The following is a 15,427-nucleotide window of genomic DNA, read 5'->3' on the forward strand; positions in this document are numbered from 1 at the left end:
GACATGGGTGATGAGAAAAAAACGTTATCACACTGTGTGCTTGGTCAGGCCTGCAATGTTTTTCAAAATAGTTTCATATCAAAACAACTCATGATCCTCCACAAGTAGGAATGGGGAGAGACAGTGGATTATCATCTCAAATCAGGCAAATCAAGTCAGCAAAGCATAAGGCAAATGGACATGAGTCTTCCAGTCTGGGTGCACTGAGAGTCATCTCTGAAGGCAAAGCAACTTCAGCAGGAAATCGCCCTCCTGGGTTGCAAGAATTCACATGTGGGAAGGAGCCAGCTTGCTGGGATCAGTCAGTCTTAGGTGGTGTTGTCAGTCCTCCACACATGACCCCCCTAGAATGGCACAATGAAATGACTTTGTTCCCTACTGAGGACTCCCTTTTTTAAAAATAAACAAGCAAAGGTTTCCCTAATTTGAGCCACACCCAACAGTGGAAGAAGGCAGTGGGTCCTGGGGTGGGGAGAGTGGGAAAGGAAGGCAGGAGTCAGGCAAACATGCTTGGGGATAAGGTGATGGAGAGCATGCAGGCCTCTGAGGACTGAAAAGGGAAAGGCAGGCTGAGCATCAGTAGTTGTAGCACTTCCAGGGACATCATTCCATGGACACAGAGCTCCCAATTCTCTCTCTTAGGATCTCCTGGGATAGTTATGACAGGTATTCACCATGTTTTTCAAGTAGGTAGGAACTCCTTTCTGCAAAGGAAAGGAGACTGTCACTTCTTCTGCAAAGGAAAGGAGACTGTCACTTCTATGTCCTCACAGCAATTACTCCTGATTCTTTGGGATGTGGCAAAGGTAAAGGAAGATGGCTTTGGGAATAATACATACGACAATAGGGCCCCTGACAAGATTTCAACAGAATGTTGCTACAGATAGTGACAAAAGGTAAGATGCAGGGCACAGGTAAGGCTGGATGGTAGGGGCCACTGTTATAAGACCTTGTTGTATATTTTGGCTTTTGCTAATAAAAAGCTAAGATATTTTTAAGACACCATTTTTGGAAAAGAAAAAATTAAAAACAGGAAATGATATAGGCTTGGGCGGTGGGATTCTTCCAAAGAAATGAGAGAAAGGACTTGCTTTACAGATTTAGAAAATGGTAAGGATTGGGGGCAAGAGGCAGGATATGTCATCCTTTAGTCAGTGTTGAACATTGCCCAAGACTTTCCCCAAACATTGTTCTATTTACTCCTTCTCTACAGGGTGAGAATATCCATCTCCGTTTTTAAAAGGGAAAAAATTGATGGCTTCCCTAGATAACCCAGTTAGAAGCAGGGCCAGGATTCAATATATGATGTTTGACTAAAAACCTATGTGCTTTTTCAATCTCCCAGGGAACTGGTGAGCCTTCCAGCCAGTAAGTAGGACCTTACAAAGCAGATGGAATGGTCGCCATGATTCCAGGTCCTAGGCAGTCCCTAGTGATCTGAGTACCACTGCAGTTCTCTCTCCTTACAGAAAAATAAATAAATAAATAACCGTAAAAAAACTGCCTTCTCCAAGCTTGGACATGTCTGATTGTCTCCTGAGCCAGTTTGGCCTAACTCCTCCATAAGCAGATACAGGGTCCACAGTCACCATTGTTCCTACAAGGAGCAGGCTATTGTCTGGAGGTTCCAGAGAGTGATCCTGGTAGAGTCTTGGGGCAAAGCAAGGAGGGGCTGGCATTCCTCCTAAAGATTCTTTGTCTTTTGTCCCAGCCTCCATTCTGGGTGTTGGCAACCCCAGTCCTAACCATAGTCACTCAACAGAGTTGCTTCATAAAAGAGCATCATGAGGCCTAAGACAGTGTTTCTCTTCAGGCTGACAGCCCCACAGGCTAAGTCAACATTGGTCAAACACACTTCCCCTCCTGCCTCCTGGGATCTCACCTTGGCAGCCCACTTAAAGAGTCAGTTCAGAACTGGGCAATCCAGGTTATCAAGGTAATACATGAAAACTAGAGAGGGAAAAGAAGGACAATTCAGAAGGAGGAAAAACATTAGAAAGATACAGTACAAACACTGCAAACCTTCCATCTTTATATCCAGGCCCAGAAAGTAAGGAGGGAGGTAACACGGAATTCAAGTGGACTCGCCCCTCTGCCTTGCCTTACGGGAGACTTACATATAAACATTTTGGAAAACAGCCAAGGAACATTCTACTGCTATTTATTTAATGCCTGACAAGTACTAGACACTTGGATATATCTCTCATTTAATTATTTCTCTCATTAATCATCTCAATCCTACTGAGTTGATAAAATTGAACCCCAGTTTATAAATGATAAAATGGAGACTCAGAAGAGTGGGGTGACATGCCCACGGTGGCAGATCTAACACACGTCACAACTAAGCTCAGATTTTGCCACAGCCTCAAGGCCACACTGATTCCAGTCCAGCAGGTGGCCGCATGGACCCATCCCAGGCTCTCTGCTGAGGCTGGAACTCAAGGCAGGCAGGTCCTGAGTCCCTGGGTTTTTGCTGAGCAGGAGCTGCCTCCTCAGAGATGGTCCCACCAGCCCTCCTGCCCCGCCTTGGCCAGTGTGTGCATGGACAGGACCAGCCTGAAGTGAGTTTCTCAACCTTCTGGTTCACTTGGATGTTCTGATTTCATCTGAACAATGCAAGAGTCAGTAAAGAATGAATTGATCAGATTTAAACATCCACCTTGCATTGTAGCCAAGCTTCTGGGGTGAATTGAGTCTCCCTTGATTTTTGCACCCATGCCCAGTCCCTGACCTCAGGGAATAAAGCATCCTGCATTTTATGTGCCTTGCAGTCAGCCTGGCCTTCACATGGGTGGCCCTGGCTGGTGCGCCAACACTTGCCCTCTTTTTACCTTTGCTCCCCGTCTTGCCATTGCTCTGGATCGCCAGCCTCTGTTTGAACTGCCTCACCTGGATCACGCCCAACTTCTCTGGAAACTGCGGCATGGAGGTGCTCTGGGCCAGGATCACATGGATCTTCTACCCTTAAAGTCCAGCTCCTGCCACTGATTCACATAGACGTACTACACCGCCAGTCAAGGCATGACATTGAGGCCCATCTCAGATGGGCAGAAGGAAAGCCCGCAAGCCAGAAGAAAAGGAAATGATTCTGTTCCTCCACTTGGCATTTGCTCCCTTGCACTGTTACTTCACTTCCTGCCCTGTCTGCCTACTTGCTCTGCAAAACCATGGCTCCTCCCACCTGATGTTCTCATTTGAGAGCATGTGTTACCCACCTGTGAATGGTTCCTTGCTGCTTTAATTATGTGGGGAACCCACTTCTCCTTTCTCCAAGATGGTAATGAGATTTCAGAGGATTGGTAACTTATCAGCTGTGCGATCCTGGGTAAGTTACTCAAGTCTTCTGAGACTCAGTCCTTATGCAGGGAAGGGGGGTCACACTGCCCCAATGGGGCCATTTCTCTCTGTCCTCCCCCTAAGCCCCAATCACTGACCTCTATGCACAGAGGATGGTCAGGCAAGGTTACTTACACCTGGAGATCATAGGAAGACACATGAATACCTGAATATTTAGTAGGCAGATGTCCTCGCTTGTTCTGGGTCACCAAGAATAACAAAGCCATTTCATCTCAATAAATACTCACAGAATGACCACTATGTCTATGGTGCTATTATAGGGAAGTTAATTTGATCCTGAGAAACAACAGGAGTCACCACTTATTGAGTCCTTACCATGTACATACATCATGTGCTTAACATGCAGCATCAGTACTGATCCGGAGAAAGTCCCTGTGAATCCTCCATAAGTATCTCCATCTTACAGATGACGAAACTGAGGCTCAGAGAAGTAAAGAAACTTGCCGAAGATCCCATAGCCCAGCTGAAGTGATGTAACCTGAATTTGATCTCAGATCAGGCTCCAAAACCTGATGAGACTTCACGGCTACACAGGGCTCAACTCTTTAATGTGTTCATTAAACTTTTCAATGGCAGAATTTTAGATTTCACAATAGAAGGAATTAAAGCCTAAAACAATCCAAAAGCTCACTCTATGTTTAACACAGTTACACTTACTACAATAGCCGCGACCAAAGCCCCAGGCCAGCTCGGAGTCTCTACAGCACCCACGGTGGGCTGCCCCTCCCCCAGGAACTGCAGATAGTCTATTGTGTATATATGTGACATATGTGCATATACAAAGACTAAGAAACTCTTATGGGATTGTGTGGCATTGGAAAGCCAATGAAATAGACTTCAAGCAGCCCCAAGTGTCCACTGAGAACACCCCCCAGGAGTGTCCCTGTGAGGTCAGAGACTGGGGTTGCCCTGGTCCAGATCACCTTCTCTGGTCACAGCTGGACCTGGGCCCAGGCCTGCCTCTGTCGCCCACTAGTGGTGAGAAACTGATGAGAACCTGAGCAGGGCTCTGAACTTCCCTTTGCCTCAGTTTCCTTCCTTGACCAGTGGGGATGATGGTTCCTACCCTGCATAGTTGTTGCAAGGAGGAGAGAAAACCACATAAAATCTACCACAATCTTGAATTAACTACCACCTGTATCTAGCAGTCTGTGGGAACTTGGCCAAAAATAATCCCTTATGGAGTCTGTAATCTAGCTGGGCCAGGGTAGACACATACACACAAAACACACAGAAACAATACCCACAAACCACCCCCATGCCCCCTCTCTTTCTAAAGAACAATTTTTTAGGAACATACAGACTTACAGAACGTTAGAGCTAGAAAAGATTCCAGTGATCATCCAGTTCAGTGGTTTCCAAGCCTTTTTTTTTAATTCCACAGACCCTTTGTTAAAAGAATCCTTTATGGAAATTCAGTGAGTAGAACACTCAGCTGCTATGATTGAAGAGAACAGTGGAGTGGAAATCTCACCTGTCCCTGCCTATATTCTACCCCATCTGCCCACCCAGCAAATGTCCATCAAACCCTCCCAGGCTGGTCCTACGGGGCTTCATAGAGCCTTGGAGTGTCAGCTAAAACTCCTCACATCCATTCAACTGCTTCATATCATAATAGAGGAAACTGAGGGGAAGAAAAATACACACAGTGTCCATGTCCAATATTCGAGGAGGAGGGAAGGTGGAGGGAGCTGGAAATGTGGGGTCTGAGTCCCAGCCCCCAGTCTGCTGCTAACCACCTGAGTGTGTGCTTCTGTCACGTTGCCTCTCTGGGTCCCTACTTCCTCCACTATAGATTGAGAGAGTGTATTGAATACTCTTTATGAAAAGTTGTTTTCAGGTCCCCAATTCCGTGTCTCAACAATTTCAACCCCTAGAAAACTTCTCAGGAAGGTATTATCTGCCTTCCCATGACCACAATTACAGATGCTGCAATGTGGCCAGGCCTGGAAATCACACTCTGAGGTCTCTGAAAGCCACACAGGAAGCAACAGCTGTTAGCAGAAGCCTCTGCAAGAGTCAAAGACGATATTGTCCACACCTGCGGGACATACCACCATTGGGTGACGGCCACAAGGCACAGAAACACTTCGAAAGCTGAGTAATGGTGCCTCTCTGGAAAGGATACATCTCTGTTGAACTTGGGAGAAGGGCTCTCCACTTCCCAGTAGACCACTGCCTCTCTGCTGCATTCTGTTTCATAAATTTCTAAGGAGAACAAAAGAAGTTACTGCATCTGGAAACCTATTTGGCTTCAATTAACAAGAAGATTTGAAATGATGATCTCATAGGGAATGATAAACCACTGACTTATAAGGCACAGAATTCTAGAAAAAGACAGATTCATTACCACTGAAAACTTGTTGCCCAGGGACAGTGTCTAGCAGATATAAAAACACAGTAAAAATAAAAGAACCCAACAAAAGTTGTTCATCATATAGCAGAAACAACACTCTCAGGTAAAATGCAGTGAAATAAAATTAGGCATTAAAAAATAAAACTTCAGGTTTAAAAATCAGAGAAACCACCAGATGTCACTAGAGTACCAATAGTTTTACTGTTGTGTCCTTAAGCCCCTCTTTAGACTTCTCTATATATTACAGGTGTCCTGAGACTGAGCCACCCAGCCTAGTGCATTCAGTTGGGAAACAAAAGTTCCAGAGAAGGCAGTGTCCTTCCTAAACAGCTAGAAAGTGGCTTAACCGTGCTAACCCTAAGTTTCTTGCCTTTCTCCCATGTTACATTATGTCACAGCTATAGGGACCAAATCTCCTTAATATCCACCATCCTATTGAATGCAAATAGCATCAGCTCTCAAAGGGAGGTAGCAAAGAAATTCTAAGAAGTGCACAGCCTCTGCCCCCCAAGCTGTGTGGGAAGCTTTTATCTAACCATTTAGGGAAGGAGCCAAGCTAAGGCTGCTGAAGGAACCAAGAGAGTCCCTTGAGGAGATGCTGACTGCGGAAATGTGTTAATTAATTTAGCTTTTGAAAAAAAAATCTATTAGAAGCAGACCATGGGGTAAAGAGCTTGCCAGCCCATTGGTACAGGAGGCTGAAGATGCCCTTGAAAGGAAGGGAAGGAGTGGACATCTGTTGCTTTTTCCTGCTCAGCTTTGACTCTCCCCTTCTTGGACCGGCATCTCATTCTTCTTCAAGGCATCACCCTTTGCCTCCTTCTCCACAATGTGGTTTATGCAGGACTGACTCTGCATTAATTTCAGGGCTGGGAAATTGAGCCAGACATGGCCACAGTGATTAGTTTAGGGAAGGCACGTGTAGACACTCTTGGCTTGCCACTCTAGCAAGTTTAGCCCAAAAAGTGGTTTAGTAAAGGCTCTCAGGTAGCTTGCAGAAGATCTAGGAGGACCAGAGTTAGGTTAGAACCTCAGGATGGCTCCAGAGAAGCCAAACTACTTCTGTCTCTGTACCGTACTCCATAGTGTGGACTGCTGTTGCCAAGTACCACACATCAGAGGCTCTGCCAATGTCTGTAGCACACGACTGAACCTGGCTGCTAGGGAGATGGACAGAGAATGTCTGGCTTCTCCCTTGAATAGGTGGCATCACAATTCCCTCTAGATAGGAAGGGTATTTGAAAACACTAAGTGACCCAAAACCATGATAAACGTCCCCAGGAAGTAAATATATGATCCATGTTGAGGCTACTAAAGCCAAACTTGGGACTCTGGCTGCATCAGTAGGAAAGGTCCTGTTCCTCTGGGGTTATGTACATGGTTAGAATGTAAGCCTGCATCCTCTGATGGCATCTCTGCCATGACACAAGAATCTGCCTGAGAATGAGGTCAACACAGAAGAAAACAGAGTCAAGCTGGAAATGAAGCATTGGATGCAGCTGTCCTGGAAGCCAGACACCCATGGATTTTCAATGTCATGAACCAAAAACACTTTTTCCTTTTCTTACACTGGCATTTTTTAGTGCTTGGTTACTTGCAACCAAGAGTCCTGACCACAGCAAGGGTCTGTCAGGGTTTCTGTGCCCCTGGGCTAGCTGCTGTGTACCTATTCCACTCTGACTGGGATGGCTGAGGCCACTCCCCACTCTAAGTGGCAGGAAGAGCCCTTATCTAATGCTTCTCATAACTCTCCATCACTTCTAGGGAAAATCTAAGAAGTGTAGCTGGGTGGCTAGCCTAGGCCCTTGGGGCTCTGGACCCTCCTCCCACTCTAGTTTCAGATGCTGCTACCCCAGCAACTCAACAGCACCAAACTGATCACAGTTTTTTAACATTTCATGTTGTTTCATGCCTTCCTCACTTTAGTCATACTGTTCCCTGCGTCTGGAATGTCCTTATACCACTCACCCCCTCACCCTCTCACCTCCCCACATGTGTCAAGTCTCTAAAATTTTGATTCAACTTCTAAAACAAAGTTTGGCCACCACCTCCTCCAAGAAGACTTCCATGGCCACCCAGGTGCATGAGATGACAATGAACTTACAGTAAGAGCAAAGTAGCCGTCAGAGCAAACTGGAGAGTAAATCTAAGAGTATGCAAGGAGCAAGTCACATTTCAGCCCAGCATTCCAGATATTTAAGCCAAAATTTAAAGTGAAATGTAACACTGTAGAAATTAAACCTATTGCTTTCTATTGCCTACAGTAAATACCAATAGATTCTACTCTATAACTGATTTTTAAAGTTGTAGGTTTCACTCACCTTTAACAAATTCATCCCACCCTTTTCTATAGTTGAAGTCCATATAGACATCTGCAAGTAGATCCTGTGGGAAATCATCCAGAACACCAAAGGCCTTATAATGTCCAGTTGGCTGTAAAAACAGAGCAGGAAGAAACAATCTATTGATTCCCAAGTTGAGATTACACAGCATATGAAGAAACAGCTGTTCATGCAGAACCACTATTGAGCACCTTCTCTGTGGTTTTGGTGACACAATGGTGAAAAAACAGATGAGACTACTGCTCTCATGGGTCTTATATTTGACCTTAGGCTTTGGTGGTGGTGACAGCTTTAAATACTATCCAGGTAATTTAAGTAGGATGAAAGAGGGTTATGCGATAAATGGTGCCTGGGTTTAGAGGGCAGGGGTGCAATACTGTCAGGTGATCAGGAATGGCCTCTATGAGGGATAATATGTATCAGAACAGTTTGGTCTAAATATTAGAAGGATCCAGCCATGGGAAGATGAGGAAAGCCCATTCCTTGTTGGGAGGGGGCCCTAAGGTTGATGGATGGCCTTACTCACAGAAAAGAAAGTCAGGGAATCCAGAGAACTGTGTTGGGGGAGAGTGGTAGGAGCCGAGGTCAGAGAGGTAGTAGAGGCCATGCCCAAAGGGCTTTGTAAACTGGGATAAAGATGTAAAAATTTTATTCTAACTGCTATGGAAAACCAATGAATGACTTTAAACAGGAGAATGACTTTTTAAAAGGTGATTCTTGCTGCTTGATAGAAAGTAGATCATAAGGGAGCAAGGAGATGGGTTAGAAGACCAGTGCAATGGTGCAGATAAGAGATGATGGTGATTGGACAGGGAGGTAACAACAGTGATGGGGAGAAGTCAGTGAATTAGGGACACATTTTAGAAGTAATGTCAAAAGGAATGCTGACAGACTGGCATGGGGAGAGAGAAAGCAAAGAATTGAGGATAACTCTTGGAACCTTTCCTGAGCAACCAGGTAGATGGAAGATCCATTTGTGGGATGTGGGGTAACCAAGAGTCCTACCTTGGGCAAGTTGAGTCTCAAGTGCTTATTAAACATCCATGTGGGGGTGTCATCTAGGCAGCTAGCATTCAGGGTTCAGACTACTGTTTTAGATACACAAGGGGCGTAATGAAACCCAACACATCGTTTTACAAATTCCAAGACAGAATTTTTCACCAGCTGCTTCTTTTTTCTGTAAATAACTTGTATATAAAAGAATGAAAGGAGGAAGAAACACCAGCTTCAAATCATACTAGTCTCTTTTACTCAGAAAAAGATCATTGTTTCTAGATTTTTTGATGCTGTGCTTTGTGACCACCTAGAGGGGTGGGATAGGGAGGGTGGGAGGGAGGGAGATGCAAGAGGGAAGAGATATGGGAACATATGTATATGTATAACTGATTCACTTTGTTATAAAGCAGAAACTAACACACCATTGTAAAGCAATTATACTCCAATAAAGATGTTAAAAAAAAAAAAAGAAAAAGATCATTTCTAGATTCCTAAGTACAAGAGATTTTCCCTGTTTTCATGTTAAGCCATATTCTGTGAGGGTTCTGGGCTGGAGATGGTGACACTACACACTTCACTCTCCATACAATGGCAGCTAACAATTCCTGACCCTCACCTTGCTTAAAGGCTCTACTGTTAAGACTAAACCAACGGCTCTTAGATTAATTTCAGTGCAAAAGCAAACAAAACAAACAAAAGTGAAGCTTTTAGTTGTGCTCATACTGCCACATGCTAACAGAATCTTATTGGCTAGACATGGGGAATCTTTCTAGAGATCCAGAGGTTTCAAGGGTCTCCTGACTCAGGTGGCATAACCCAGGGATAAGCATATCCCAGTTTAGGAATCTCAGATGTATATGAAAGTACCTGGCAGGAAATGGAAGGTAAAATTGAAACTGAATTCATAAGGATGTTTCAGCTCTAAAAGTACGTGGCTTTATACCAAGGGTTTCCAACCAGCAAATGACAAGTTGATAGGTCTGACCCCCTTACGTGCTGTGCCATGGATGCCCCATAGGAAGGGCAAGACTCAAGAGAAACAACTCCCTCCATTCCTGTCTCCTCCCCTCAAGCTCACAGATGGGGAGAGAGTGAGGGATTGTACACATGACACATCTACACCCACACATATTTTAATGCCTTAGGAGAGAGACAATTAGCTTCTGTTCAGGAATAGTGGGTCCCCATTTTCTACACATACTGAGAAAAAGGGATAATTATGTATAAAGATAATGATCTCCCTAACTTCATATGAGTTACCTTTGGTTATCTGGATGAATTAAGACAGTTGTCTGGACCTGGTTCCCTTCCCTCCTGAATGTAATTTCAGCCCTTAGTGACCTCAGTCCTGTAATATTGCAGAAAAGAAAAACAGCACTCTATCTCTTCAATTATAGTGTTTATGTGCATTTACATCACTAACTACAAGACAGCCTCGATGAATCACATCTCTCTAATCCTGTAAATGCACCTCGAGTGGGCACTGAATTTTCTTTGCTTCTCATAGAAGAGGTCATTTCCATTTCTCAGGGGCCAGGAAGCCTCCCCAATCTATGATTTTGGAAGCTGTCCAACTCCCACACTCTGTGGCAAGTAACAGGCTGAGATGGTATGAAAAGTAAGCATTTTTCACTGAGGAGAATCACTTCTAATGGCAGGTGTCAAAGATGCAGGTGCCACTGGGCTGTGTGTACCAAGACTGTGTGAAGAAAGACAGCTGACTAAATCTGATTTAATATTTGAGGTCTCTCGAAAATCAGATGGCAGGTTTAATCCTGAAGGACTACAGAGAGCTAGGTAAGATAACACTGATAGCTAATGTTTATGGAGTGCTTACTAAATACCAGGCCCTGGGCAGAGTGCTTTACAGGGATCATCCCACTTAACTACCCAATGGTAATATGAGATATGGACCATCGGTAAACTCACTTCGGGGAATGAAGGATTTGGACATTCTGGATGTTTAGACATAACACCATACCAATACCTGGGTGAACTGGGGACTGAACTGGGTCACATGGAGGACCGTTCTTGCTTGGCCTTCCAACCTGCCTTTAATATCAAAATCACCACCTAAGGGCAGGAGGAGAGTTCTAGCAGGCTCTCCAGTGGGAGACACAAGCTCACCACTCCCTGACACTATTTTGGGAGGCTATTTTACCCTTCATGGAAACTATGCAAATGAATATATTTTTGTAAGAAAGGGAGAATCCCTGTGAATACCAGTGTTTGAATTTTAGCCTGGGACTTTTAATGTGGGTTTTTTTTTTTTCTTTTCTTTCTTTTTTTTTAAACATCTTTATTGGAGTATAATTGCTTAAAATGGTGTGTTAGTTTCTGCTTTATAACAAAGTGAATAAGTTATACATATACATATATCCCCACTTCTCTTCCCTCTTGCGTCTCCCTCCCTCCCACCTTCCCTATCCCACCCCTCTAGGTGGTCACAAAGCACGGAGCTGATCTCCCTGTGCTATGTGGCTGCTTCACACTAGCTATCTACTTTACATTTGGTAGTGTATATATGTCCATGCCACTCTCTCACTTTGTCCCAGCTTACCCTTCCCCTGCCCCGTGTCCTCAAGTCCATTCTCTAGTAGGTCTGTGTCTTTATTCCCGTCTTGCCCCTAGGTTCTTCATGACCATTTTTTGTTTTTAGTGTTTTAGATTCCATATATATGTGTCAGCATACAGTCTTTGTTTTTCTCTTTCTGACTTATTTCACTCTGTATGACAGACTCTAGGTCCATCCACCTCACTACAAATAACTCAATTTCATTTCTTTTTATGGCTGAGTAATATTCCATTGTATATATGTGCCACATCTTCTTTATCCATTCATCTGTTGATGGACACTTAGGTTGTTTCCACATCCTGGCTATTGTAAATAGACCTGAAATGAACATTTTGGTACATGACTCTTTTTGAACTATGGTTTTCTCAGGGTATATGCCCAGTAGTGGGATTGCTGGGTCGTATGGTAGTTCTAGTTTTAGTTTTTAAGAAACCTCCATACTGTTCTCCATAGTGGCTGTATCAATTTACATTGCCACCAACAGTGCAAGAGGGTTCCCTTTTCTTCACACCCTCTACAGCATTTATTGTTTGTAGATTTTTTGATGATGGCCATTCTGAGCGGTGAGAGATGATATCTCATTGTAGCTTTGATTTGCATTTCTCTAATGATTAATGATGTTAAGGATTCTTTCATGTGTTTCTTGGCAATCTGTATATCTTCTATGGAGAAATGTCTTTTTAGGTCTGCCCATTTTTGGATTGGGTTGTTTTTTTTTTTTGATATTGAGCTGCACAAGCAGCTTGTAAATCTTGGAGATTAATCCTTTGTCAGTTGCTTCATTTGCAAATATTTTCTCCCATTCTGAGGGTTGTCTTTTTGTCTTGTTTATGGTTTCCTTTATTGTGCAAAAACTTTTAAGTTTCGTTAGGTCCCATTTCTTTATTTTTGTTTTTATTTCCATTTCTCTAGGAGGGGGATCAAAAAGGATCTTGCTGTGATTTATGTCATAGAGTGTTCTGCCTATGTATTCCTCTAAGAGTTTTATAGTGTCTGGCCTTGCATTGAGGTCTTTAATCCATTTTGAGTTTATTTTTGTGTATGGTGTTGGGGAGTGTTCTAATTTCATTCTTTTACATGTAGCAGTCCAGTTTTCCCAGCACCACTTATTGAAGAGACTGTCTTTTCTCCACTGTATATTCCTGCCTCCTTTATCAAAGATCAGCTGAACATATGTGCATGGGTTTATCTCTGGGCTTTCTATCCTGTTCCATTGACCTATATTTCTGTTTCTGTGGCAGTACCATAGTATCTTCATTACTGTAGCTTTGTAGTATAGTCTGAAGTCAGGGAGCCTGATTCCTCCAGCTCCGTTTTTCTCTCTCAAGATTGCTTTGGCTATTCGGGGTCTTTTATGTTTCCATACAAATAGTGAAATTTTTGGTTCTAGTTCTGTGAAAAATGCCAGTGGTAGTTTGATAGGGATTGCATTGAATCTGTAGATTGCTTTGGGTAGTATAGACATTTTCACACTGTTGATTCTTCCAATCCAAGGACATGGTATGTCTCTCCATCTATTTGTATCATCTATAATTACTTTCATGAGTGTCTTATACTTTTCTGCATACAGGTCTTTTGTCTCCTTAGGTAGGTTTATTCCTAGATATTTTATTCTTTTTGTTGCAATGGTAACTGGGAGTGATTTCTTAATTTCATTTCAGATTTTTCATCATTAGTGTATAGGAATGCAAGAGATTTCTGTGCATTAATTTTGTATCCTGCTACTTTACCAAATTCATTGATTAGCTCTAGTAGTTTTCTGGTAGCATATTGAGGATTCTCTATGTATAGTATCATGTCATCTGCAAACAGTGACAGCTTTACTTCCTCTTTTCCGATTTGGATTCTTTTTATTTCTTTTTCTTCTCTGATTGCCATGGCTAGGACTTCCAAAACTATGTTGAATAATAGTGTTGAGAATGGGCAACCTTGTCTTCTTCCTGATCTTAGTGGGAATGGTTTCAGTTTTTCACCATTGAGGACGAGTGTGGGTTTGTCATATCCGGCCTTTATAATGTTGAGGAAAGTTCCCTCTATGCCTACTTTCTGGAGAGTTTTTGCCATAAATTGGTGTTGAATTTTGTCGAAAGCTTTTTCTGCATCTACTGAGATGATCATATGGTTTTTCTCCTTCAGTTTGTTAATATGGTGTATCACATTGATTGATCTGCGTATAATGAAGAATCGTTGCATTCCTGGGATAAACCCCACTTGATCATGGTGTATGATCCTTTTAATGTGCTGTTGGATTATGTTTGCTAGTATTTTGTTGAGGATTTTTGCATGTATGTTCAGCAGTGATATTGGCCTGTAGTTTTCTTTCTTTGTGACATCTTTGTCTGGTTTTGGTTTCAGGTGATGGTGGCCTCATAGAATGAGTTTGGGAGTGTTCCTCACTCTGTTATATTTTGGAAGAGTTTGAGAAGGATAGGTGTTAGCTGTTCTCTAAATGTTTGATAGAATTTGCCTATGAAGCCATCTGGTCCTGGGCTTTTGTTTGTTGGAGGATTTTTACTCACAGTTTCAATTTCAGTGCTTGTGATTGGTCTGTTCATATTTTCTATTTCTTCCTGGTTCAGTCTCGGCAGGTTGTGCATTTCTAAGAATTTGTCCATTTCTTCCAGGTTGTCCATTTTATTGGCATATAGTTGCTTGTAGTAATCTCTCATGATCCTTTGTGTTTCTGCAGTGTCAGTTGTTACTTCTCCGTTTTCATTTCTAATTCTATTGAATTGAGTCTTTTCCCTTTTTTTCCTGATGAGTCTGGCTAATGGTTTATCAATTTTGTTTATCTTCTCATAGAACCAGCTTTTAGTTTTATTGATCTTTGCTATTGTTTTCTTCATTTCTTTTTCATTTATTTCTGATCTGATCTTTATGATTTCTTTCCTTCTGCTAACTTTGGGGTTTTTTTGTTCTCCTTTCTCTAATTACTTTAGGTGTAAGGTTAAGTTGTTTATTTGAGATGTTTCTTGTTTCTTAAGGTAAGATTGTATTGCTATAAACTTCCCTCTTAGAACTGCTTTTGCTGCATCCCACAAGTTTTGGGTCATCGTGTTTTCATTGTCATTTGTTTCTAGGTATTTTTTGATTTCCTTTTTGATTTATGCAGTGATCTCTTGGTTATTAAATAGTGTATTGTTTAGCCTCCATGTGTTTGTATTCTTTACAGATATTTTCCTGTAATTGATATCTAGTCTCATAGCGTTGTGGTCGGAAAACATACTTGATATGATTTCAATTTTCTTAAATTTACCAAGGCTTGATTTGTGACCCAAGATATGATCTATCCTGGAGAATGTTCCATGAGCACTTGAGAAGAATTTGTATTCTATTGTTTTTGGATGGAATGTCCTATAAATATCAATTAAGTCCATCTTGTTTAATGTATCATTTAAAGCTTGTGTTTCCTAATTTATTTTCACTTTGGATGATCTGTCCATTTGCGAAAGTGGGGTGATAAAGTTCCCTACTATGTTTGTGTTACTGTTGATTTCCCCTTTATGGCTGTTAGTATATGCCTTATGTATTGAGGTGCTCCTAAGTTGGGTGCATAAATATTTACAATTTTTATATCTTCTTCTTGGATTGATCTCTTCATCATTATGTGGTGTCCTTCTTTCTCTCTTGTGATAGTCTCTGTTTTAAAGTCTATTTTGTCTGATATGAGAATTGCTACTCCAGCTTTCTTTTGATTTCCATTTGCATGAAATATCTTTTTCCATCCCCTCACTTTCAGTCTGTATGTGTCCCTAGGTCTGAAGTGGGTGTGCTGTAGATAGCATATATATGGGTCTTATT

The 15,427-nt window shown here is 42.4% G+C and overlaps 1 protein-coding gene across 1 annotated transcript in view; it reads right to left on the bottom strand.

Moving 5' to 3' along the window:
* Positions 1 to 498: 498 nt before the first annotated feature.
* PCTP (phosphatidylcholine transfer protein) overlaps positions 499 to 15,427 on the bottom strand; it is a 31,555-nt gene continuing 16,626 nt past the window's right edge. The window contains 6 exon segments of the mRNA XM_061176076.1: positions 499 to 704; positions 1,883 to 1,950; positions 2,832 to 2,960; positions 2,963 to 3,002; positions 5,486 to 5,565; positions 8,035 to 8,146. Coding sequence (XP_061032059.1) covers positions 639 to 704; positions 1,883 to 1,950; positions 2,832 to 2,960; positions 2,963 to 3,002; positions 5,486 to 5,565; positions 8,035 to 8,146 — 495 coding nt within the window. The 3' untranslated portion in view covers positions 499 to 638.

Source organism: Eubalaena glacialis, chromosome 19, assembly GCF_028564815.1.
Source record: "Eubalaena glacialis isolate mEubGla1 chromosome 19, mEubGla1.1.hap2.+ XY, whole genome shotgun sequence".
In the NCBI taxonomy this organism is placed as follows: Eukaryota; Metazoa; Chordata; class Mammalia; order Artiodactyla; family Balaenidae; genus Eubalaena; species Eubalaena glacialis.